This window comes from Nelumbo lutea, chromosome 1, assembly GCF_056320005.1.
Source record: "Nelumbo lutea isolate HS-2025 chromosome 1, American lotus-T2T, whole genome shotgun sequence".
Taxonomy (NCBI): Eukaryota; Viridiplantae; Streptophyta; class Magnoliopsida; order Proteales; family Nelumbonaceae; genus Nelumbo; species Nelumbo lutea.
In genome coordinates, this window is record NC_142684.1 from 170518004 (window position 1) to 170542269 (window position 24266).

The window sequence follows — 24266 nt, forward strand, 5'->3', positions numbered from 1 at the left end:
AATCCGAAGAAAGATATTGAAACCTGATGGAGGGTGATTTGGCCCGACCTTGTAGCACAGGGACATGTGGGTACAACCTGGCATAAGCAACAACTCACCTGGGGTCCTCTAATGAGCTCTTGTATTCCAGCAAAGATCGGATTATCTACCTCTGGCTTCAAACGTACTTGAAGTCCACTCCACCTCAGCTTACACACCTCTATCCTCGGCAACATCCCTCTGAGCCCTCAAAGCCTTCGACCTGCCTCTAGAGCTCAGGGATGAAATTACCTTGTTGTCCTCGGCCATTCCGAGAAGCAAAAATTTGCGCCATCTATGGGAAGAGAAAGCAAATTAACTAGTCCCCGAGCACCCACAATTCAATATGGTATGAAGAACGAGAAATACCTAGTACCTCATCACCAATGAACAGTTCTAGGTCGTACTTGACCACTTGGAATATTCGACACAATGAGTTGAGTAGAACCTTCCCCAGGCAGGAGGTCACCCCCAATGTGACCGCCTCACTGGGGAGTCAACGCAGCCAGACCGGCACGGGTCCACCACCTAGTCGGCCCCCTGCGTTGGCCATACACAACGGGCTAAGCCCTCAGAATTTGGGAGCAGTCACCTAGCCGACCTGTGCTCCAACACTTTCATGCCTCCCGGCCGAAGGGAGGATAATTCTGGACCCCTTCGCTGGAGAGGGGGGAACTCTAGACCTTCCAACAAAAGAGAGGAAGAACCAAGACAGTCGGAGGATAGCCACCAACCCTCCGAGCAACATCACCGACGTCGGAGGGCTGACCCGAGGGACAAAGGCAAGCGCTGAGACCACCCCAGCGCTCACTTCAAAGCCGAGGGCCAGCACCAAGCCTCTTCCCTTCATGTCATGGACCTCCAAAACGTCCTAAACACCCCCCGCGCTAGGTGCGAGGTGTGCAGCCTCAACTCTGAGAACTCTGGCATTCACGTCAAGCATCCTTGCGCCCACGAAGGTCTGGGCGGTGCCCAGGTCAGGCCCAACCCCATGTACACCGAGCTCTGAGCTGAGTTTGGTGCAGTCAAGGCCGAACTTAAGCATGTCAAGGAGGGCCGAACCGACACTTCGGCCAGCCAAAGCTCTTGCCAAGGAAGAATGGATGCTTTCTCCCCAAATATCATCGCCGAGCCTCTGCCCCCAAACTTCAAGGCCCCTGCCTTGGAGATGTACGGTGGGAACTCTGACTCGGATGACCACCTGGAGAGCTTCGGGGCACTCATGATCCTATATGGGTACTCCAACGCCTTGACGTGCCGAACTTTCCAGGCAACCTTCAAGGGAGCCGCCCAGCGATGGTTTTCAAGCCTCCTATCTCAATCCATCAATTTGTGGGAACAATTTTCCATCATGTTCCTCGTACGCTTTATTAGCAGTCAGTATCCTCAAAAGAGCGTTGTCTCGCTGATGACTGTCAAGCAGAAGCGAGGAGAAAGCCTACGGTCATACATTGTCCGCTTCAAGAAAGAAGAACTAGAGGTCCGCGACCTCGACCCCCTAGTCTCCATGCATGGCGCTATCAATGGACTCTTACCCAGCTCAGCCCTCAAATGCTCTGTGGCCAAAAGCCAACCGAAGACGAAGCTAGAGTTCTTGGAAAGAACCCAAAAATACATTGCAGTTGAGGAGGCCTCAGCCACGAACGCATAGGAGAGGGGCACGAATCACCGTAATAGCAATAAAAAGCCTTCAGCCTCGGCCTTGGCCTACAACCAATACACAACACTCAACTCCACCCGCATGCAGATTCTGATGCAGATCGGGGCGTGAGAAATTTATGAAGCGGCCTGAGAAGTTGAAGAAGAATCCCCATCGGGGTACTCCTAAGAAGTACTACAATTTTCACCAAGGCGCAGGCCACGACACTGAGGATAGTTACGATCTCAAGAATGAGATAGAGTTCCTCATTCGTCAAGGGCACCTCGAGCAGTACGTCAGGGCCGACATTGGCACCTCATCCTCTTAGCAGCACTAGCAAGCAGCAGGCATCATTGGCGTCATAGTGGGAGGCACGGCCTCGGGTGGAGCCTCGGCTTCGGCCTGCAAAGCCTATGCCAAGCAGCTGAATGTCTAGGGGCCGACCCCCAAGAAGTTGAAATGAGAAGCCCTCTCCTTGACAGACGAGGACCTGAATGTGGTAGAAATCCCCCATGATGACGCATTGGTGGTTTCGACTGTCATTGCAAACTTTGTAGTCAAGAAGATCCTTGTAGACAACGGCTCCTTCACCGACATCCTCTTCTACAAACCCTTTGAGAAGATGAAGATAGCTCCAGAGTGCCTTTAACTAGTAGATGCCCCACATGTCAGCTTCTCCAGTAGCATCGTCAAGCCAGAGGACAATATCTCCCTACTAGTCACGGTAGGGACGGAGCCCCAATAGGTGACGAGGATGACATAATTCTTGGTCGTAAATATCTGCTCACCTTACAATGCTATCATGGGATGACCGACCCTCCACACACTCTGGGCAGTCATCTCCTACCACCTCACCCTGAAGTTCCCTACCAAGCACGACATCAGAGTTGTTCGTGGGGATCAACATGCCGTCTGCCAGTGTTATGTGGCATTACTGAAGGGCAAGAGCAAAGAGACCCTACCACTTGAGGGCCTCGACCTCATAGAGGAGCCAGCGAGCCGAGGCCAACCAGCCGAGGACCTCGTCTCGGATCCCCTAGACGAAGACGAGCCCGATAAGACCGTCTGCATTGGGTCCAACCTACTCCCCGAAGGCTTGTCTGAACTGGTATGTTAACTCAAACTTAATGCCGACGTCTTTGCTTGGTTTGCCGCTGATATGCCTAGAATTGACCCTTTGGTCATTATACACAGGCTGAGCATGGACCCAAGCTCTAGACCAATTCGGCAGAAAAAGAGGAACTTTGCGCTGGAGCATTGGAAGGACATAGAGGAGGAAGTTTAAAAGTTACTCAATGCCAGCTTTATCCGAGAGGTACACTACCCTAACTGGTTGTCAAATGTGGTAATGGTGAAGAAAGCTAATGGGAAATGGCGGATTTGTATTGATTTCACATACCTTAGTCGAGCCTGCCCCAAGGACAGTTTTCCTTTGCCAATGATAGATTGCCTTGTCGATGCCATTGCAGGGTATGAGCTACTTAGCTTCATGGACGCCTTCTCCAGATACAATCAAATAAAGATGCATCTAGATGATGAAGAGAAGACCTCATTCATCACAGAGCATGGCACGTACTACTATTGTGTGTTGCCTTTCGGCCTCAAGAATGCTGGAGCCACTTATCATCGGCTTGTCAACAAAGTGTTCAAAAACCAGATGGGGAAGAACATCAAAGCCTATGTAGATGATATGATAGTAAAGAGTTTGAAGGCCGGGGCCCATGCTTCGAACCTAACCAAGACCTTCAACACCTTACGGAGGTATAATATGAAGCTCAACCCTAGCAAGTGTGCCTTCGGCATTACCATGGGCAAGTTCCTAGGCTTCATTGTCACTCAGAGAGGCATTGAGGCTAATCCGGAAAAGATACAAACCATCCTAGACATGGCTCCCCCACGGATGGTGAAGGAGACCAAAAAACTCACTAGCCGGATAGCTGCCCTCAATCGCTTCATGTCAAAATCAGAAGACCGTTGTCTGCCCTTCTTCCGTGCCATCATGAAGCTGAAGGAGTTCCAATGGACGAAAGAATGTTAGCACACCTTCGACGAGCTCAAGGCCTACCTCGCCTTGCCTCCCCTTCTTGCCTGGCTGGCCGAAGGGGAAGCCCTATATTTGTACCTTTCGGTCAGAGATGAAGTAGTCAGTTTAGTTCTCATCAAGGATGATGGTGTGCAGAAGCCAGTTTACTACACTAGCAAGGTCCTCCGTGATGCCAAAACCAGGTACCTCGAAGTAGAAAAGCTGGCATTTTTCCTTGTGGTTTTAGCTAGGAAGCATCGACCGTACTTCCAAGCCCATACCATAGTGGTCCTAACGATCTAACCCCTCACCGGCCCCTGGGAGAGGTTGAAGGGGACCAAGGGGATGACGAGACTCAGCCCCAAAGGAAGCACTTTATTGATGGTTCTTCCAACGCTAATGGAAGTGGAGTGGGCCTCATCCTCCTCACCCCAAATGATATTGCCTTGGAGTATGCACTAAGTGAGGAAATGAGAGATCCATCATATGGATGGCCAAACCCTGTAGGTAGGTTAGGCGAAATTTCAAAAATTTCCTCTCCCCACATCTAGGAATCACATTCCCTGTTTTAGAAAATCTGCATTTTAAGGATCAATCTTGAACCATAAACCGAACCAGATTTATAACCAAAAACAAGAGAGGGATATACCTAATACGGAGAAATAGTATCTCCCAATGGAGGTGTTCATGCCCAAGGAAGGAACTAAAAAACTGCTCCCACTGAAAATGGTGTAGTGTAGGATGGAGCAGAATCAACAATGTTCGTCCAACGAACCGAACCCTTCATAAGAATTCGCTGGAGGCTATGAGCACAACTTCAGATCATTCTTTCTCCAAAGGCTGATATCAAGATCCAATCTTGATCATTCCTGCTTGAAAGAGGAGATCGAACTGGCAGTTATGGCGGTGACAGGAAAGAGGCGGCAAGGAGAAAATAGCGCAGTTTCACTGGGTGCTATGTTCTCTCTCTGAATTTGAGAATGTGGTCTTCTAAAGAATGCCGCCCCCTTCTCCTTTTATAACCTTAAAGGGATCAGCTCCTAATCCCATTAGGAGTTGCTGATCCAAATCATATTTGGATCTAAATTCCCTTTAAGTGATAAGGATAGACCCTTATCTTATCTGTAGATTAGATTAGCCCTCTCCTGATCTTATCAGGAGGTTTTCAGATCTAAATCTGTATTCAAATTTGGACTCTCTAAGTGGAGAGGTTTAAGACCCTATCCTATATGCTAATCTAATCTCAGATTCGCCCCTTTATTTAACTGATAAAATCAACCCAGTTCGAAATGGACTTTAGGCCCAATAAGTATATGTGCTCACTTAGCCTTCCAAACGGCTGCCTAGTTGGGCTTCCTTGTATGGCGTGGGACCCAAGCATTGATCTACACATCAGCCGCAAGGGTTCGGCCCAGTCTTTGTTACAAGGCCTAGCCAATTCACTAGAAATCCCAGTGAACCCCTTGAGCCATTCACATGGACTCTATGGGCCCAAAACTTACATAAGTGGTCATTGGGCCAAACCACCTTGTAACACCCAGGGACTGTAGGCAGATGCAAGATTAGCCCATCAGGTATTACCCTCAATGCTCTTACTCTTAACCTCTCAGCCCATAATGATCAAACACTGCCCGACAAGAGAGGACCTCTCCCTCGGCTGCAAGGAACAATGCTACATTCTCTACTCACATGGATCCCGGGAATTAAAACCTTTTGCAAACAATTTGAAACCATAATATATATATCCATATATAAAATATATTTTGCAAAACAAATTTCAACGATTGAAATTGGCTGTCGGTAGTCTTGGTTTTCATCAGAGAGAGTGCATCCCCGATCATTACCTTTGTTCGACAAAGGGGCTGATCCTATCACTATGATCACCCACTCAGATGAATTCTCAGACTGTCTCAACATACCTAAGTTTTGACCCCCTCTAAGGATCTCACTGATTGGCATATCAAAGACAGCCCAATCTGACATTTAGTGCAGTATCACAATCGAGTCTAGGGGTCAAGTGTAACTTTTCAATTTTGTCCACTAATCTCCAAGGTCTAGGGCAATATTGGAAATCTGGTGTGGTCCGAGGTTTCAAATAAACCTACACTACATGTACCTCGGGTCTCACCCTGGCAGTTGATACAGGCTACCCCAACACTTGGCGGTACACCAGTGTCAGCCTTAGCAGGATAAATCTCCCCAGACTTATCCAACGGCTATGAACATTTTAAACTAACATGAGTCTCATTAAGTGTCAAGTTTAAGGTTATTACACAAAAACATACCACAAGAACATGAATCAAATATGTACTTTATTCAATTATAATAAATGTCATAATGTACATCATTTTGATTGGATCTAAGGGCATATAACAGTCTAACACTAAGGTTCAACTTCCCAACACCGAAAAACGAAGCCAAGTATGGGGTCCTCCTCGCCGAGTTACAACTGGCCAAGGACCTTGGCTCCTCATACCTCGAAGCCTTCAACGACTCCCAGCTAGTGGTGAAACAGGTGAATGGCGAGTACGAGGCTAGGGAACAAAGCATGTCCAAGTACCTTGCCAAAGTCCAAGACCTAGCCTGCCACTTCCAACGCTTCTCCCTACAACGAGTCCCGTGAGTAGAGAACACGCGAGCTAATGCCCTCTCAAAATTGGCAAGTACCTCAAGAAAAACACCTAGCCAAGCCATGCTTGTAGAGAAGCTACTTCGACCATACCATAGAGGAAGTCCAAGTATTCCCTGTAGGAGTCGAAGCCTCATGGATGGACACTATTGTCAACTTCCTATCAATTGGGTGGTTGCTTGAAGGTAGAAACGAGGCAAAGCAACTTAAGCAACAGGTAGCCCACTACACCTTGCTGGAAGGGAAGCTATACTGAATATCCTTTACCTTGCCTTACCTCCAATGCCTTCGTCCGGAGGAGGGCAACTATGTGTGGGATGTTCACGAAAGCATTTGCGGAAATCACCTCGGCGAAAGAGCCCTGGCTCAAAAAGCTCTGAGACAGGGCTACTTCTGGCCTACCCTCCACAAGGATGCAACAAAATTGGTGCAAAAATGTGATTCCTTCCAGAGGCATGCCAATCTTTGCCATCAACTGGACACCACTCTATCGGCCCACAGAAGCTCGTGGCCCTTTGCCAAGTGGGGCATGAACCTCCTCGGCCCCTTTCCTCAAGCCATGGGGGGGGGGGGAGAAAGTACCTCGTTGTAGCAGTAGACTACTTCACCAAGTGGGTCGAAGCCGAGCCTTTGGCCGTCATCACAGTGTGAGCCATCCAGAACTTCTTTTGGAAGAACACCGTTTGCTGCTTCGGCTTACCCCACATGCTGGTAACTAACAATGGGAAGCAATTTGATGACGCTAGGTTTCGGGAGTGGTGCGCCTCACTCAGTATCAGACAACAGTATACCTCAGTAGGCTACTCTTAAACTAACAACCTAGCCAAAGTCACCAAAAAAACAATACTGGAGGGACTGAAGACTAGGTTGAACCGGGTGAAAGGCATATGGGCCGAAGAACTGAGTAGCGTACTCTGGGCTTACCAAACTACACCTCAGACAACCACGGGGGAAACTCCCTTCGGCTTGACCTACGACAGAGAAGCAGTAATCCCATTAGAAATCGGGTAACCAACACTCTGAGTCGAAGCATACAATGAAGTCAAAAATGATGAAGCCCTTAGGGCAAATCTAGATCTATTGGAAGAAACCCGAGTGCAAGCGCAGATAAGGGTAGCCGCCTACCAGCATTGCATGGCCACTACAACTCCAGGGTAAAAGAAAGGCATTATCAAGAAGGATACTTAGTCCTCAGAAAGGTCATGGTCCCTGAACCCGGAGTAGGGAAGTTGGGCCCCAACTGGGAAGGCCCCTACAGAATCAAGCGAGTTCTTGGCCCCGACACCTTCCACTTGGAGCACCTAGATGGAAGACTTGTACCTAGGATTTGGAACTCGAAAAACCTCCGGATGTATTACCAATGATTGTAATATTTTTTGTAATGGATGGGTAAATGAAGCAAAGTTCCTCTTTGCCTCAGTGTTCTGTGTGTTTACCTACTAAATCCTGATAACTCTTTTGTCCAGTTTAAGGGACCATACTCCCTTGCTGGACCAACTCCAGTGTATGCCCTTAGCTCCAATCAGAATGATGTACATTATGACATTTAATATAAATGATTAAAGTACATATTTGATTCATATTATCATGGTGTGTTTCTGTGTAATACCCTTAAACTGGACACATATGAGACTCGTGTTAGTTTAGAATCTTCACAGCCGTTGGATAGATCTAGGGAGATTTATCCTGCCAAGGCTGACACTGATGTGCCACCAAGTTGGTTGGGGTGGCTTGTCTCAGCTGCCAGGGTGAGACCTGAGGTACATGCAGTGTGGGTTTTCTTGAAACCTTAAATTGGACCAGAATTCCAATATTGCCCTGGACCTTGGAGATAGATGGGCAAAACTGAAATGTTACACCTAACCCCTAGACTCAATTATGATACTACACTTGGTGTCGGATTGGGCTGTCTTTGATATGCCAATCAATGAGATCCTTAGAGGGGGTCCAAACCTGGGTATGTTGGGACAGTCCAAGAATTCATTTGAGTGGGTGATCATAGTGACATGATCAGCCCCTTTGTCCGACAAAGTGAATTATTGGGGATGCACTCTCTCTGATGGAAACCTAAACTGCCGGCAATCGATTTCAACAGTTGAAATTTGTTTTGCAAAATATATTTATATAGAGATACACACACACACACACACACACACACACACACACACACATATATATATATATATATATTATGGTTTCAAAATGTTTGCAAAAGGTTTTAATTCCTGGGATCCATGTGAGTAGAGAGTGCAGCATTGTACCTTACAGCCGAGGGAGGGGTCCTCTCTTGTCAAGCAGTGTTTGATCATTATGGGCTGAGAGGTTATGTGTAAGACCATTGAGGGTAATACCTAATGGGCTAATCTTGCATCTTCCCACAGTCCTTGGGGTTTTATTAGATGGCTTGACCCAAGGACCATTTAGTGTAAATGTTGGGCCCATCAAGAGCCCATGGTGATGGACTCAGGGGTTCACTGTCTCCTACAGTGAACTCGGCCATGCCTTGTAACAGAGGTTGGGTTGAATCCATGCGGCTGATGTGTAGATCAATGTTTGGGTCCTACGCAATACAAGGATATCCAACTGGGCAGCAGTTTGGAGGGTAAGTAAGCACATAGACTTAATGGGCCTAAAGCCCAATTCGAATTGGCTTAATTAGATTAATTAAAGAGGGGCGGTTCTGGGATTTAGATCATAAGATAGGATAAGGGATTGTCCCTATTCACTCAGAGAGTCCAGATCCAAATAGAGATTTGGATCAAGAAACTCCTAATTAGATTAGGAGGGCTAATCTTTATCTGTAGATAAGATAAGGGGTTATCATTATCTCTTAAAGAGAATCCAGATCCAAGTACAAGATTTGGATTAGGAAAATCCTAATGGGATTTGGAGAACCTCTCTTTAAGGCTATAAATAGAGGAGCAGGGCGAACCTCCAATTCATCCATTAGTCTATTGATTTAAGAGAGAGGACAATATACAGTTTGATTGCTTTTGTCTTCTGCTCTTGCTCTCTCTTGCTCCTGTCGCCATTCCAGTTCGATCTCCACCTATGGGAGTGATCAAGAAGTATTCTTGATATTACCTTTTGGTAGAAAAGATAATCAGAAGTCATGCTCACTAGTCCTCCATCAGATTCTTGTTGAAGAATCAGGTTCTTGCTAAAGAGTCATCCTGCAGATTCTGCTTCATTCTGTGTTGTGTCATCTTCGTTGGAAGCATTCTTTGGATCTATCCTTGGGCGTGAACACCTTCATTGGAGGTTATTGTTACTTCGTATCAGGTATAACCCTCCACTCCCTTTTGATTTTAGATCTGGTCTAGTTTAGGTTCAAGATTAATCCTTGAAAATGCAGTTTTCTAAAATAGGGAATGTGATTCCCACATGAGAGAGATAAATTTTTGAAGTTTTGCCCAACCTTCCTATAGGGTTCGGCCATCCATATGATGGATCTCTCATCCCTTCAGTACCACCAATGACTGTAATATTTTTTGTAATCGATGGGTAAATGAAGCAAAGTTCCTCTTTGCCTCAGTGTTCTATGCGTGTACCTACTAAGTTCTGATAACTCTTCGGCCCCGCGACTTGTAGGGGCGCATAGCCTCCTTTGAGGACCATACTCCCTCGCTGGACCGACACCAAGACTTAAGAAATAAGTAGAGAACGCCCTAGCTAAAAGCCTAACGCGTCAGAACAAACCAGGACAGTCAAGGCCCTACGTGCCTCAATGTCTAGTCTCGGCGGCAACTAACCTCCTGGACTCTCACACCCGATGCTACTAGCAAAGGAAGCTGGCCTCCTCGGAGCGCTGCACCCGACCTCGTCGAGACAAGTACGTGGGGGTGTGGGAGCTAGAGAAGCCCCAGTTCAGCCTAGGTCCCATTGAGCCAAACGAGCCACAGCTCTGTCTTGGCCACTCCTCAACATGGCAGGCCACCTCGGCCTTGCTAAGGCTAGTACGTGGGGGTACAGGAGCCAGGCGAAAACCAGCTTAGACTCGGCCCCACTCTACATTGATAGGTCACCTAGCTATCTACTTAAGTACAAATAAAGGGAAGAGATCTAGGTGAGACCCATGCTTCGCTTCAACCTCTCCCCATCACATGCCTTTTTTACCTTGCCTAAGTGAATAGCTAAAAGGGTGTTAGGCCAGATAACCCTCGGCTCTGCCTCGGAGGCTTTGCCTCGGCCACCCCTTCGCCATGCTCCTAATGCGCAAAGTAAAACAAACTGAAGGGAACTACACTGGTCCTACGCTGTGGTTACCCTTTTGAGGGTCAAGGACCCTTCGACAACGAAGCAAAAGCACAAAGTGCAACAAAAACAAGAAAGAAAAAACAACACAAGGAATAGCAATGCAAAAAATAGCAATGCAGTAAAAACACAAGCACACCAGACGTCAAAAAATGCCCACTGATCTCCATTCATTTTAAGTATTCCTTCAGATTTACAAAAAGTCTCATGGCCCCTTAGGCCGAATACATGTGCATGTACAAAAAAAAGAGAGAAAAAGAAAGAGGAAGCCCAATTTAAGCTTCGCCACTAGCTGGAGGGAGCGCAGAGTTGGCAGCCTCTTCAGAAGTATCGGGGATCACCTACAAAGACTCAACATTGAAATCTGGAAGCACCACTAGGAGTGTCTTCTTGGTTTCCTTGATGACATCCATGTAAGCCCCGGAAGCAGCCTCGACCTGCTCGTTGGCCTACTTTTCTGATTCCTGAACCCTCTTCTTAGCACTCGCTGCCTCCTCGGCCCTCTTCTCCGCTTCGGCTGCTTGCTTGTTCACCTCGGAGGCGGCCGCCTTGGCCTGATGAAGACGTCGCTTGGCCTTGGACATAAGGCTCTCAACTCGAGCCCTCTCCATCTCTTCCATGGTGAGGAGGTACTGCGTCTTCTTCAACTTCTCCTCGGCCTCCTTGTAGAACTTCTGCTCGTCCATGGCAACCCGTTGCATCTCCCTCTGCTTCTCCATAGCATGGGCAGCCGTCTACTAAAGCTTCTCCTTCTCCATCTCCAGCTTGTCCATGTTGCCCAAGGTCAACTTCAACCGGTCCCCTAGACCAACGTAATGAAGGTAGACCTGTGACGGAAGAAAGCAATTAGCACAAAAAAAGGGGGAGAAAGAGAAAGGGAGACAAAAGAGGAAGGGACAAACTGTTACCTTGACTAGGCTCTATAGTCCCTGGTTATACAACTTCTCAGAGACCATCCCTAGCATCCAGAAGTGGTCCCGAGATAACAAGGCCCCGCTCACCAAGGCCGGGCCAACCCCCTCGTTGCAGACAGAGTCCCCTTCATGGACCTCCCACTAGGGACGAAAGATCTGGTCAGACCGCTAGGTGAGCTCCTCTAGAGGCATAGGAGCCGAGAAGGGTCCCATCCACTCGTTGTACACCCTCTTAGAGGCGTTGTCTGCAGAACTTGTGCAACGGGCAGTCTTCTTCTGTGGTTGGACCTCTACGGGCCCCTCGATCATCCTCTTGCCGCCCTGGCTGGTCTTCTCGGCCTTCCTGACCCTTCGACCAGCTGTAGTGGTGCCTGCTCGTCGCACCCCGGCTGGGCCTCCTCGGCGGGCCCCTTCCCCTTTGCGACATTCTAGGAGGCGGCCCCCTTAGTGGGAGCCAAAGAAGAAGCCCCCTAGGTGAGGGCCTACGTCTTCGTCCCCTTAGAGGGGACCTGTTGAGCTGAACCCCCCCTTCACCAGGGGTGGCACCTTCTCCCTCAAGGTGAGAGCATCCTTGGTGGCCCTCTAAGGGGTCTGAGCACTGGTCTTCGCCCGCTCCTTCTGCATAGCATTAGCACACTCTACTATGGTCTTCCAAGCATCCATTGGTAGATCTGCAAGCAAGGCAACAGTTAGTACCACTATATAAGAGCAAAAGACAAGGAAGATGCGAAAAAAAGATGGTGTGGCCCGTCCTATCGAGGGGGGCAGGGCTGAGCCTTACGAAAACTAATGGCATCTCCTCCTCCACCAAGGGCTGGGCTAGGACTCGCCCCAAGTTGAGCAGCCACACGAGATCATCACTCTCCTCACTAGTAAGTAAGGGGACACACTTCTCCACAGACAAATGGGGTTCTCCCCTCCCCGATTTGAAGGACCAACTCTCGAGACAAGACAAAAAAAAAATACTTACTCTTCCATTTATGTACAGAAAAGGGGTTATCTACAGGCTTGGACTTACAGGGTTGGAAATAGAAAATAGCTACCTCGGAAGAATGCTTCCTCAGCACAAAAATTGCTCAAAAGAGCTTCAGCGTCAACTCGACCCCCTGGAGCTGAGCTGCCACCAACATTGCCACATTGGTTCCGACTGCGTTGGGCGCAAGTTGGCTAAGGGTAATCCCATACATCCTCAGCAGGTCGGAGATCAATGGATGTAGGAGAAATGTTGATAAACAAAAATCTCCCCCTCCTTGGGAGTCCACGGCCGATTGTCTGACTCAGGCACCCTCACCCCTTAAGACGAGGGAATGAAGTACTGCCCGGTCAGGGCCTTGACCTGATCCTAGTCAAGAGAAGCTCTGAACTTTGGATGAGAAGGGTCAGTCTCGGCTACCGCCCTGGCAGTACTCTCAACCCTCCTCCCGAGGACGAGGTCCGGGTCTTGCTCCTCCTTGGCCTGGGGGGCCCCTCGGCCTCCCTCAGCATCACAGAGGTGGCACTCTCACAGGAAGGGTCATGGCCTCGGCGGATGCGTTTGGCTCCCCTTGAGGCTCCCCTGCCCCAGAGCACATCCACCTTGTGCCGAGGGAGCACGAAGACAAAGGGACTTAGGGGCAAAGGGGAGAAGGGGTTCAAGAGCTCCCTTCGATATGTTCAGAAGTTCTTAGCACTCGGGTCCGTAATCCGAGAAAGACATTGTCGATTACCTAGAAAGGAGGTGGAAGGAAAAAGGAACAAAGATGGAGTGTCAAAAACTGGAAGATCTGGGAGCTAAGTTCACTCGAAGAACGAAGACGCTTGGAGGCAAAATGACAAGAATTCCTCCATCGAAGCCGCTATTTAAAGAAGAGTTAACGGCTCAGATCTCTTGAGATCAAATGGCTGATAAGCCACCACCTCCATGGTCCAATCACAACGCACCGCGTGACAATCCCCCTTAGAAGATGAAACAACACGCTAGCAATGACTCGGATTATTGCAGATCCAATGGACAGGGAGCACCTCTGCACATACGATCCAGTCGCACTGCACCCCCGAGCGCTCACCCTTGGAAGATGGAACGAAGCTCAAGACGAACCAGCAAAGTCCACCCAAGGCAACCCATCGGTCTAAGTGACCCGTTCTCACGAATGAGTTGATCGGTTCGACCAGAGAGCTATCTTGCCCACAGATCTTGGGGCCCCTTCGCCCCCCCCCCCCATGGCTTCACATGTCCTCGGCCTAAACAACCTTCGGCTCCCTCTGGTCCTCGGCCCTACTCATGAAGATGAACTAGGCAGAGATGCAGGAAAGGACCCCACTGCAGGGAACACCTCGGCTATCGGGCCCACTGGCGCTCACCATTATTACTCCTTTCAATCGAAGCCGAATTCTTTTCCTCGGCCTCAGGAGGGGGGGGGGCAAATGATGTGGGGTGACCTAACCCAACCCATTCGAGGCTGGGAGGCCCAACCCACGAGTGCCAAAGTAGGGAACGGGATCCGCTACAGTAGGGGTTACCCTACCCCTTCGTACGAAACCAACCACGACGCTATCACATGGTCCTGCCAGAACCGCTGACAGCCCCTGTACGGCTCCCATCTCAGGCGTTCATCTCCACTTACCTCTAGGCAGGTCAAGCATAAATAGGGGTGTGCCCCTCCAGGTAAAGGGGAGTTGTTTCTTTTTTTACTATCGGAATCATATAACTATTGCCTTGATTGCTCTAGCCTAGAGCTAGGCTCCAGGACTCTCTCTCTCTCTCTCTCTCTCTCTCTCTCTCTCTCTCTTCTCGTACCCTGTACTAACTTGATCTTCGGAGACTCCACCTCGGGTTCTCACACGGGGTTCTCTGACGAGCTCCTGTCTTCCAGCAAAGATCAGATACCTACCTCCGGCTTCTACCGTACTCAGAGACCACTCCGCTTCGGCTTACACACCTTGACCTCGGCAGCATCCCCTCCAAACCCTCAAAGCCTTCGACCTGCCTCCTGAGCTCAGGGACGAAATTACCTTGTTGTCCTCGGCCATTCCGAGAAGCAACAGTTCACAATCCGATGTCATCAACATAAATTGCTCAATTAATTGATACCTACTTCACAATTTCGTGTTTATCAGTTTAACAATGAAATAAGTCCAAGATGTGTTGAACCGAAATGAACTAAGTTAGTGAAACATTGGTTAAGATCGGAGCCTAAGAAGGCTAGCTTACCCTCCGACATCGGCGAAATGGATTGGGAATGGATAGAGCTTCTTAAGAGACGCCATGAGACGAGAAGCTATGACATCTCCTGAAACTTCTCGAGAGACCATGAAGATCCTTGACTCTCCGTCTTTAGCAGCCACTTCCACTGCAGCTTCCCTACAAACAGATAGTGTTCCTCCCAGAAACCTCGCTAACTTCTTACCCAACTTACTCTTCACTTGTCCAATCGTTCTGATCAACATCTTCAAATCGAGTTTTGTGTCGCTCAGAGATGAAAGTGAAGCGGTTTAACTTCCTCTGCTACCGTGCTCGAGGCAAAAATATTGAAGCAGGATTCTTTAACTGAATATTGAAGAATGTTCTACTGTAGTAGAAAGTAAGATGATCATGACGCTCTATTTCTCTGCACTACATGGATTATACGGCTGTTGATTTAGAAAAGGGAACCATGGACCATGAAGGCAAACTTCATATACGCTCCAAATTTGGGTAAAATACTTAATCCAAACTAGATAGATTAAAAAAAAATCACTTCAATTATCCCTAACTTTTCTTCAATCCGAGGGATGTACTTCCTTGCATCATTATTGTATACAGTGTGTGATCAGTGAGTGTGATTTTCTGGAGCAAATGAGAATGTTAAGGAAGATGAACAGTATTTTTCTCCTACTTATTATAAGGGTAGCATGGTAATTAAAAAATATTGCAACAACCTTTTTGGACGGAAGGCTAATGGAAGGGGGTCTTTGTCTCACGGTCATAATATAGGGGGATCTTTGTCACAAAACAAAGTAATGGGGGGTCTTTGTCACAGACCCTATAGTACAAGAGGGGTCTTTGTAATTTACCCTATATATTATTAAAATGGTAAATTTCTTAAACTACCCTTATGGTTTAGCTAATTGGCTAAGTATACCCTTACTGTTTGAAAATTGACTAATGTTATCCTTATTGTTTTTGACAATTGACTAACTCTGCATTTATCATTAGCATCTGTTAACTTTCTGTTACATGTGATATCATGTGACTAATAAATTTATCAAAAATTTCAAAAATACCCTTCCTAAATTTCAAAGATGCATTTCCAGCGTGGAGTCCCCCTACTAACTTCACTACCTTCTCCTCCTCATCCCAATCATCATCCTACGTACCCCTGGTTTCAAGTCAACCATCCTCTATCTCTTGTCTGCATCTACAGTTGGAATAGATTGAGGCAGGCCCATCTTTTTTGTTTCTTTGTCCATTTAGTCGTGCTATTCCTTTTTCTAGTCTGTGCTCTATTGTTATTGGTAATGATGAGTTTCATTCTATCTTTGATTTTATTTGCCTTTTGAATTCCTTTCATGAAAGTGTGGAGAAAAAGAGGTTGCTAGAGTGGATTGCAATGGTTTTTTGTAGTCTTTGGGATGTTTATAATGACTTAATTTTTTATTTTAATGGTCATTGTCATGAATTAGAGATGTAATGGAGTTTGCCAACAGACTTGAAAATGGTAGAATCAGTTGCTCAAAAGTTTTTTAAATGTCTCAAGGGAGTATAATAGGATTTTAGATGACCAATGTATTATCATCAAGTGTGATGGTGGTGCTATGAATGGTAGAAAATGATCATTTGGTTTCTTTGCTAAGAGTGGGTTGAAATTTAGTTGTTGAGTCAGATTGTCTACATGCAGTGAGAAACTAATACTCTTTTTTTTTTGTCAAACTGAGATCTTGTTTATCATATTAAGCGTCCTTTGAATAAATTGAATAAAATATATGTTGTTTATAAGAGCAGAATGTATATTTCAAGAGCTCATGTTATTGCTCGGAATTAAAGATGGTGGTCTGGAAGTGTTCGGATCGAAATTGATCTGGAAACAGATTAACAAAAGGAAATTAAAAACATGTGAATACCACGGAAATGTTAGAGCTTTTGAAGTCATAGCTGGTGACAGAGGAGGGTTGATTGCAATGGTGGGACCTCCGCAATCATCACATGGAGGAGGGCATTAGCAATACTTTCGTTCGCCTCTCGGAGCTCAAACTTTAGGTAGTCGTCCTTCATCTCTCTAATCTTCACCTTTGGAAATCGCCTTCCCTCTGCTTGAAGTAGATATGGGAGTTGCAAATCAAGAGCTCATTGGCGTTGGACTATGTATTGCCTAGATCTGGGAGTTGCAACTGAATCCCCTTCCCTCTGCTCGAAGCAGATCTACAAGTTGCAGATGCCATTTCAGCAACGTTGAGCTAATCACAATGTTGATTAGCTGCTAGGGGTCGAGCTTGGATGGAGGGGCTAATCACAACGTTGATCTTTGCTGCCTTCCTCTCCATCACTCTATCTCTTTTATCTCTATGTATTCGTAGTCGAAATCGGATGGTCTTGGCTGGTTTCTTGAGGTTTTAGAGCTGTAATTAGTCAAATATTCTAGTGTTAGTGACATACCAGGTATGGTTTTCGTTAGATCTGCTACTGTAATTCGTCGGACACAGATGTAAGGAGATGATGGCAAGCGGTGTATTGAAAATAGAGAGCATCGATGATTCATTTATTCTTTAAAGGGTGGAGGACTAAGGCCCACTAACATGTGAGCAGCGGAATAGCCATGAATTAAAAGAGACCTAAGACCCACGAACTTATTTAAAGGGTAAAATAGTCTTTTTAATCTTTATGTTAATGGAAAATTAAGGGATATTAAGGATAAATGAAGTATTAATCAATTATCATAAACACTAAAACAGATAGACTTAATCAATTCCTAAATCACAAGGGTAGTTTAAAAAATTTACCCTTTTTAAAAAGGCTAATTTTGATCTGAATCAAATCACTTGTAATTATCGTTGGTTCACAATTCTTAGCAATTCGGTAATAGCTTATAACCAACTTATACACATTTTTTTTGTAAAAACAATTTATACACATTTGTCTTATTTGAAAGAAATTCCTTCGTTCATTATCGTTGGAGAACGACGAGTGTACGATTACGTCGCCCTGGAATAAACATCTACTCTGATTAAGCTTCAATATTACATCATTTAGGTATATGCCATATAGCCTATCTTTAACAGCCGCTGCGTCATTGTTAAATAACAAAACTAATTTAATGCCAATCAATGCGATTTTTCTTGAATGCCGAAGTAATAGTAAAGATTTAAACCTTTTAGTAATGAAATATATATAGATCGATCAAGTAGATTTTAAGCGAGTCAGTTTAGGGATTTAAAATTCATTTATATATTTAAAACCAAGAACACTTTAATGCTTATAAATATCAAATTCATTCTACCGTGAATATGATACCTTGTACAACTTTACCCACAATATAATTTAATCACCACTCTTTTACCTGAAAAAAATAAACTAGCACTACTCCATATCCCAAATTTATGAAGAGAGAGAGAAACTATTGCTCATCCCACAGAGAAGCATAGTGGGCTGTAGGGACAAAATAGCTGGATCCTTGCATAGCTGAACTGTCTGATCCTCCGGCAAAGTTACCATAACCGTCCGTCCAAGCCCCTCTTCCGGTGATGGGAGCACCAAAATCAACCCCTCACCCTCTACATTCCCTATATGATATGAGACGTGCACAGGCTTCAACTCCTCTAACATTGCAGAGTAAGAAAACAGGTGCTCCATGTTGGCACATGTTAGCTCTGGACCATACATCCTCCAAGCTGGTGCAAACTTGCCGCCCTCCTTCTGCGATTCGATCCAATCTATGGCTGACCAGAAATCCTCTTCCTTTAGGCTCGATATATGGCTTCGTACGAGCCCAGCCACATAAGCTAAACCCCCCTCATCCATCTTCCCCGCCTCCGATGAAACCAAGGAAAAATACAGAGCATTGCCAAAGTAACCATGAGGGAGTGGGGCGTGCATGAGTTTCCTAATGTCGATACAAATGGAGAGGCTGCGTTTCTGCTCAGGAATGGCCTCTGGAGCTGTCTTGGCGCGTACTGCGGATGTCCAGAAGAGTGCCGCGAGAACATCGAAGGGAGTAGCATCAGGGCATTGGTTTTGGACCTCCGAGAGACATTTTTGAATTGCTGCTTCTGAGAACCGAAAGGTGGCGGTGGACATTTTAACAGGGGAGGGGGGTTGGGCCTTTGATTTGGCTGCATAATACTTGGCAGACTCGGTGTTTGTGTTGGGGCTAGGTCGGCCCCGGAGTCCAGGTGGGTGGAAGAATGGGGAGTGTTTGATGGCATCACGTCGGTAAGTCTCCGTCCACGACTTGAAGAATATGGTAGCACAGGTTGGGTCTGCATGCATGTGCGAACAACTTAGCCCGATTGCCATGCCTTCCCCTTCAAATTCATTCAGCTGCAGAATTTAAAGTCCAATCAATTGTCAATGTCTGATATAGCAGGAAGGGAAGGGACTCGTAAATACAGTCGGTCCTAGCAACAATATTTATAAAATGGGAACTCTCCTAGCAACAACTGTGTTTTAGAAATTATTTTAATTAGGAACTGATAGAAGAAATTAGAGTGAGTGATTTTGGGTTGGCCTGACCCAAAAGGAACCTGCAGCAAACACCTGAGGCAATGAACAGACACTTTTGGAAGAGGAATTAAGGACCCATTTCAGCAACTGCAGGTTTTCTTGAAGTAGCGAAATCAATCAAGCGTTGCGAGTCAGAAAAGTGAGGCGAAAGGGGTATTGCAACTTTGCAGTCTCTGTCAGCCCAAGTAGTACTCAAGTCAGGAATCAGGATTATCAAGCTTCAAGAATTCTGAGCAGTACACTGCTATTCCCAATGATCAGATTCTCGGCGAAGGGAAACGAGCACCCCACCCCCCAACCCAGAGGGAGAGGCCCAGAATAAATAAAGTTTACTCGAGATTATCAAGTTTGCCATTCTGCATCATGCGCTTTATCCATGGTTTTAGGCTTTAGATCATAAAGAAGAATTTTCAGACAATTACGGATAGGCTTATTTAAATTCTGCGGTATTCTATAAATATTCAAAAGTTTAAAAATTCACACTTTATACATTTATAAAATTGACATCAATTCCGAACTGGTAGATGCATCTACCCTAATTATACTTTAAGCCTATGAATTCTGACCTAGGCTGAATGGTCATTCTTCCAAGAATTTTCACATTTATTTCTCCTTTAGGTCGTAATCAGCTTTATTTGCAAGATTTTGCCCAAAGTTCTAGAGTATAAAAAACTACAATATATGACTAATTACATTTGTAATTAACAATATTGTAAAGATGTACCATCTGATCAACTTAAAATGTAAAATGCTTCTCCCTTTAATTGGAGTTCACATATTAATTGATCCATGCTGTAAGCCTGCAACCGTCTATAAGCTAGGCTTCATTTCACCGTAGCTAAGCCTAAGCTTGTTTTTGTCTTTTCATTTTGTTTTAATTCATCCTAGCAAGAATTGATTGCAGGTATAGGATACAAATTCCATGGTCTCTGCCCATATCGGGCAACAGAGGAAACTGGGAACGGAATTTCAACAAAACGCCACTAGGAATAGTTCTATTTTAACACCACGGGAAGAAAATGAAATGTTTCGTACAGAGAGGAATGCTAGCCACACGGGTTGATGAGACCGTACAGGGTGGGTGTATGAGCTTCGTGGAAGCTTCTGTACTCAAAGGCGGGTTTGTCTAACCCGTGTAGCTAGAATTTCCCCTTCGCACTCGCATTCGCATAATTAGGGAGAAGAAATAATATATAAATATAATGGGAAAACGTCAAAAACAAGTCATCAGAACATACAACAAGTGAGGGGAAATACAAACTTATGAGATGGGTTTTACCTGAATACGGAATGGTGACCAGAGGGTTGGATCTTCGGGCATATCCTCCCAGACCGTCAGATCTCTCTCCTCGGACCCCTCTGCAGATTTCAGCCAATCATCGAGCGTAGTATGGACATTCGACTTCAGGATCCTAACTCCGGCGTCGTTGCACGCCACCACCCAGTTCCCGTCCTCCCCTTTCCGAAACCGCCCCGTGATCGGCGGGTAATAATTCAGGACGTCTGCTAAGGACTCCCTGAGCCGACCGAGATCGTCGGAGTTGGACCATTTGTGGCGGTAGTAGAACACAATGTGAAGGGTGTGAAGGCCCATGGTGTGGTCGAGCAGGGATAGTGAAAATGTCTTCCCCGGCCGAGTGGGGGTGTCGGAGACGACCGTCAGTTTTGAACACACCTCCACGATTGTCTTGGCACCCGACATCCTCACCAGAAAAAAAGAAAAAAGAAACACAACGTTGTGATTTTTTTTTTTTTTTGGGTAAAAACAACGTTGCGATTTAGTAGGGAGGAAAATAAGTTGGGCAGAGTTTATTTATAGGTAGAGGGGAAGAGGATAAGATTAAGTGGGGAGACCGGTACTGGTATTAGTTGCAAAGCATTTATAAGAAGGGAAGAAAATAACTTCGCCAAAATTTGGTAGGAATTAAAGCGGGAAACTGGTATTGGTTGCAAAGCATTTATTTCTGTTCTCTGCACCGTGACTGTTTAATTAAGTAATTATCACTCTCCGGTCTCGACTCGGTATTCGTATTTCCATGGAGAGGGATTGACTTAGATTCCCCCAATTATTTAATGTATTTCTCTGCTTACGTTGAATTGTGAATTCATTATGATATGATAGCGGCATCTCTCTCCCATAAATAGACTGTATTTTGGAAGCTATGAGTTGAGAGTAAATTCTGGTCCATATACTTGCTTCAAGTGAAACCTCACACAAAATAAACAAGAAATTTCAGTCTTTTTTTATTTGTACTCGTACAAATTTATGCTAGTATAATGAAATTGAAATTCAGATGATTTTTTTTTTTGATAAATTATAAGACCCCCCTGTAATGGGTCAGTGACAAATACCCCTCCATTAGAGTATCATTAATTTAATTTTGAAAAAGATACTTATGAGACTTGTGTTAGTTTAGAATGTTCTCGACTTTTAGAGAGACTCCCAAGTCTTACACTGGTGTGTTGCCAAAGAAATTGGGGCAGCTTGTCTCACTTGCTAGGGTTAGACCCAAAGCACATGCAATATGTGTTTGGTTAAAACATTGAACCCAGACCATTTTGTAGTTATGCTCTGGACCTTGAAAATTGATGGGCAAAATTGAAAAGTTACACATAGCCCCTAGACTTGATTATAGTACAACACTAGGTGTTAGATTGTGTTGTCGTTGATATGCCAATCAGTAAGATCCATTGACGGTCAAAACCTAGGTATGTTAGGGCAGTTTGAGAATTTATCTGAGTGGGTGATCATAGTGATAGGATCAGCCCCTTTGTCGGACAAAGTGAATAATAGGGCTTACACTTTCTTTGATGAAAACCTAAACTACCAGTGGTGGATTTCAACTATATTTGAGACTTGTTTTTGAAATATATATATATATTATGTTTTATGAAAAATGTTTGCAAAAGAGTTTAATTCTCGAGATTCACCCGAGTAGAGAGTGACACTGTACCTTGCAGTCTGGGGAGAGGTCCTTGTCGGGTAGTGTATGATCATTGTGGGTCGAGAGGTTAAGTGTAAGAGACCATTAAGGACTGATTACCTTATTGACTTTATCTTACTTAAGTCCATTATCCTTGGGTCTTCATAGGATGACTGAGTTCAAGGATTATTAAATGTAAATGTTGGGCCCATATTGAGCCCATAGTGATATGCTTAGGGGTTCATTGTGTTTAGTAGTGAATTTGGCTAAGCTTTTTTACAGAATCTAGGTTGAACCCATGTGAACTTATGTAAGGTTACTGTGGGGTATCGCCTATATAAATTAGGCCTAAATTGGCCATGCAACACCCTTGGATCATGAGCCTTATAGCTGATGGGCCTAAGGCCCATAATTAATAAGATTAAGTAAGTTGTCACATGACAACTTAAGTATTAAATATGGGTTTGGAAATGGGTATGGAGCACCCATCCTCTTAAGATGATATGGCTTATCTCTTAATAGAGTCTAGATCCAAATTAGGTTTGGATAATATACTAATTTGATTAGGATAAGTGCTCCATAAAGAGATAAAAGAAGAAGAGGGCGAACTAGATTAGAATACCACTCTCTCTTGCTCTCTCTTGTTCTCTCTTCTTCTATTTTGTCTTCCAAGAAACCCTATCATGACCTAGGCTTTCAAGGACTGACAGAGATAAGTTTTCTTCTGATTTTTGCAAGAAAAATTTAGAGGAACTTCAGGCTCACTTTCCCCAGATCGATCAAAGTAGTTGGGTTGCAGTTTTGTTAAAACTGCACCATCTTCAGTGGAGGCTGGTTTTAGGATTGATTTGGCCGTGAACTTCCACCTTGGGATATGCACTTGTAGTGTTCGTATCAGGTATAAATCTCCCTCTTTGATTGGTTTCAAATCTTGCCTGGTTCAGTACAAGATCGATATTGAAAAATGCAGTTTTTCAAAACATAGGGAATTCGATTCTCAGAAGGATTAAGAAATTTTTGAAATTTCGCCCAACCATCTAGCATGGTTCGGCCATCCATATGAAGGATCCTAACCCTTCTAACAATATTCATATAAGTGAAATAAAACAAAAATTTAAAGAAACTTGTTTTTCTATGTAAGTGAAATGATTCTTGTTATTTTAATTCGTTTCTTTTGGAGAAAATGAAGATATTTTGGGGTCAATTAGGGTTTAAAAGAAAAAGGCAACGAAAATATAAAACAAGTTCATGTGGGTATTATAGTAATTTAACACATTTTGTCATTTGATTTAATAGACAGGGGCATTTGTTGCAAAGTGATATTAAAAATTCAAGGGGACTTTGTCATTAACCCCATAATACAAGGGAGTTTTGTAATTTACCCTTTTTTTGGTTAGCAACTAAGACCTTATTACAAACTACAACATTTGATTATAATTGTATCAAGTGATAGTTGGGCCCAAAAGTTTAATAAGGTCCTCTCTATGTCTTACAAACAAAGATTTCCAAAAAGACTAGGCCAATGTGACATGGGTTATGAAAGACAAAATCCATATGCCCTTAGCAGTACTAACTTGCATCCAATACCAAAGGCTGTTGGGAATGAACCCATCGCATTCTAACTCCACTAGCAACCTCATCTTCATTTGGGCACTAGACCAACCACCAGATATTATAGGTAAGCAAATGGGACAGTTCTACCAAGATCCAATTGGAATCGACCTCAAAACAAGCCTTGATAAGGCTGGTTCTATTAGGTTCTTAGGTATGGTTTGGTTTCGAAATCTTGAAATTAACCCCATCTAGGCTGGTTCAAAGGTCTAGAGCTTTATCGTACTTGAACCAACCTAGAGAACTAGCCTTCCTGGAACCGGATTTATTCAACCTTGGTATTGAACTTGATTATCCATTGGGCCACTTAAGTGAATTGATAAGTTTTCTTTAATATAATATATGAAGGTGTATAGTAAGTAGTGTAAAAATTGTAAATCAATAATGTTGTAGAGCTTGTTATTGTTTATTTTAAAGACAAGATTCCATGGATAGACCTAGCTGGAATCAACATTGAATCTACCAAGCCAAGAACTTACCCTAGAATCTAAAATGACCAAAACCAACCACCAATCAAAAATTTCCAAGTGGCAACAAGCTAGGGGAAACGTCGTTAATTGACCTCACATCACCTTAAAA

At 44.8% G+C, this 24266-nt stretch overlaps 2 protein-coding genes across 2 annotated transcripts; one reads left to right on the forward strand and one right to left on the reverse strand.

Annotated features, from left to right (window-relative positions):
* The first annotated feature begins 1117 nt into the window (after positions 1-1117).
* LOC148879137 (uncharacterized) lies at positions 1118-1669 on the forward strand. Its single transcript, XM_088974087.1, has one exon. It carries the CDS (start codon positions 1118-1120, stop codon positions 1667-1669), a length of 552 nt encoding a protein of 183 aa, XP_088830213.1.
* Positions 1670-17853: 16184 nt separating this feature from the next.
* LOC148879138 (acetyl transferase 1-like) lies at positions 17854-21118 on the reverse strand. Its single transcript, XM_088960565.1, has 2 exons — positions 20432-21118; positions 17854-18969 (listed from the first exon to the last, which is right to left on the reverse strand). The coding sequence occupies exons 1-2, from the start codon at positions 20852-20854 to the stop codon at positions 18028-18030; spliced, it is 1365 nt and encodes a 454-aa protein (XP_088816691.1). The 5' UTR covers positions 20855-21118; the 3' UTR covers positions 17854-18027.
* Between the last annotated feature and the right edge of the window lie 3148 nt (positions 21119-24266).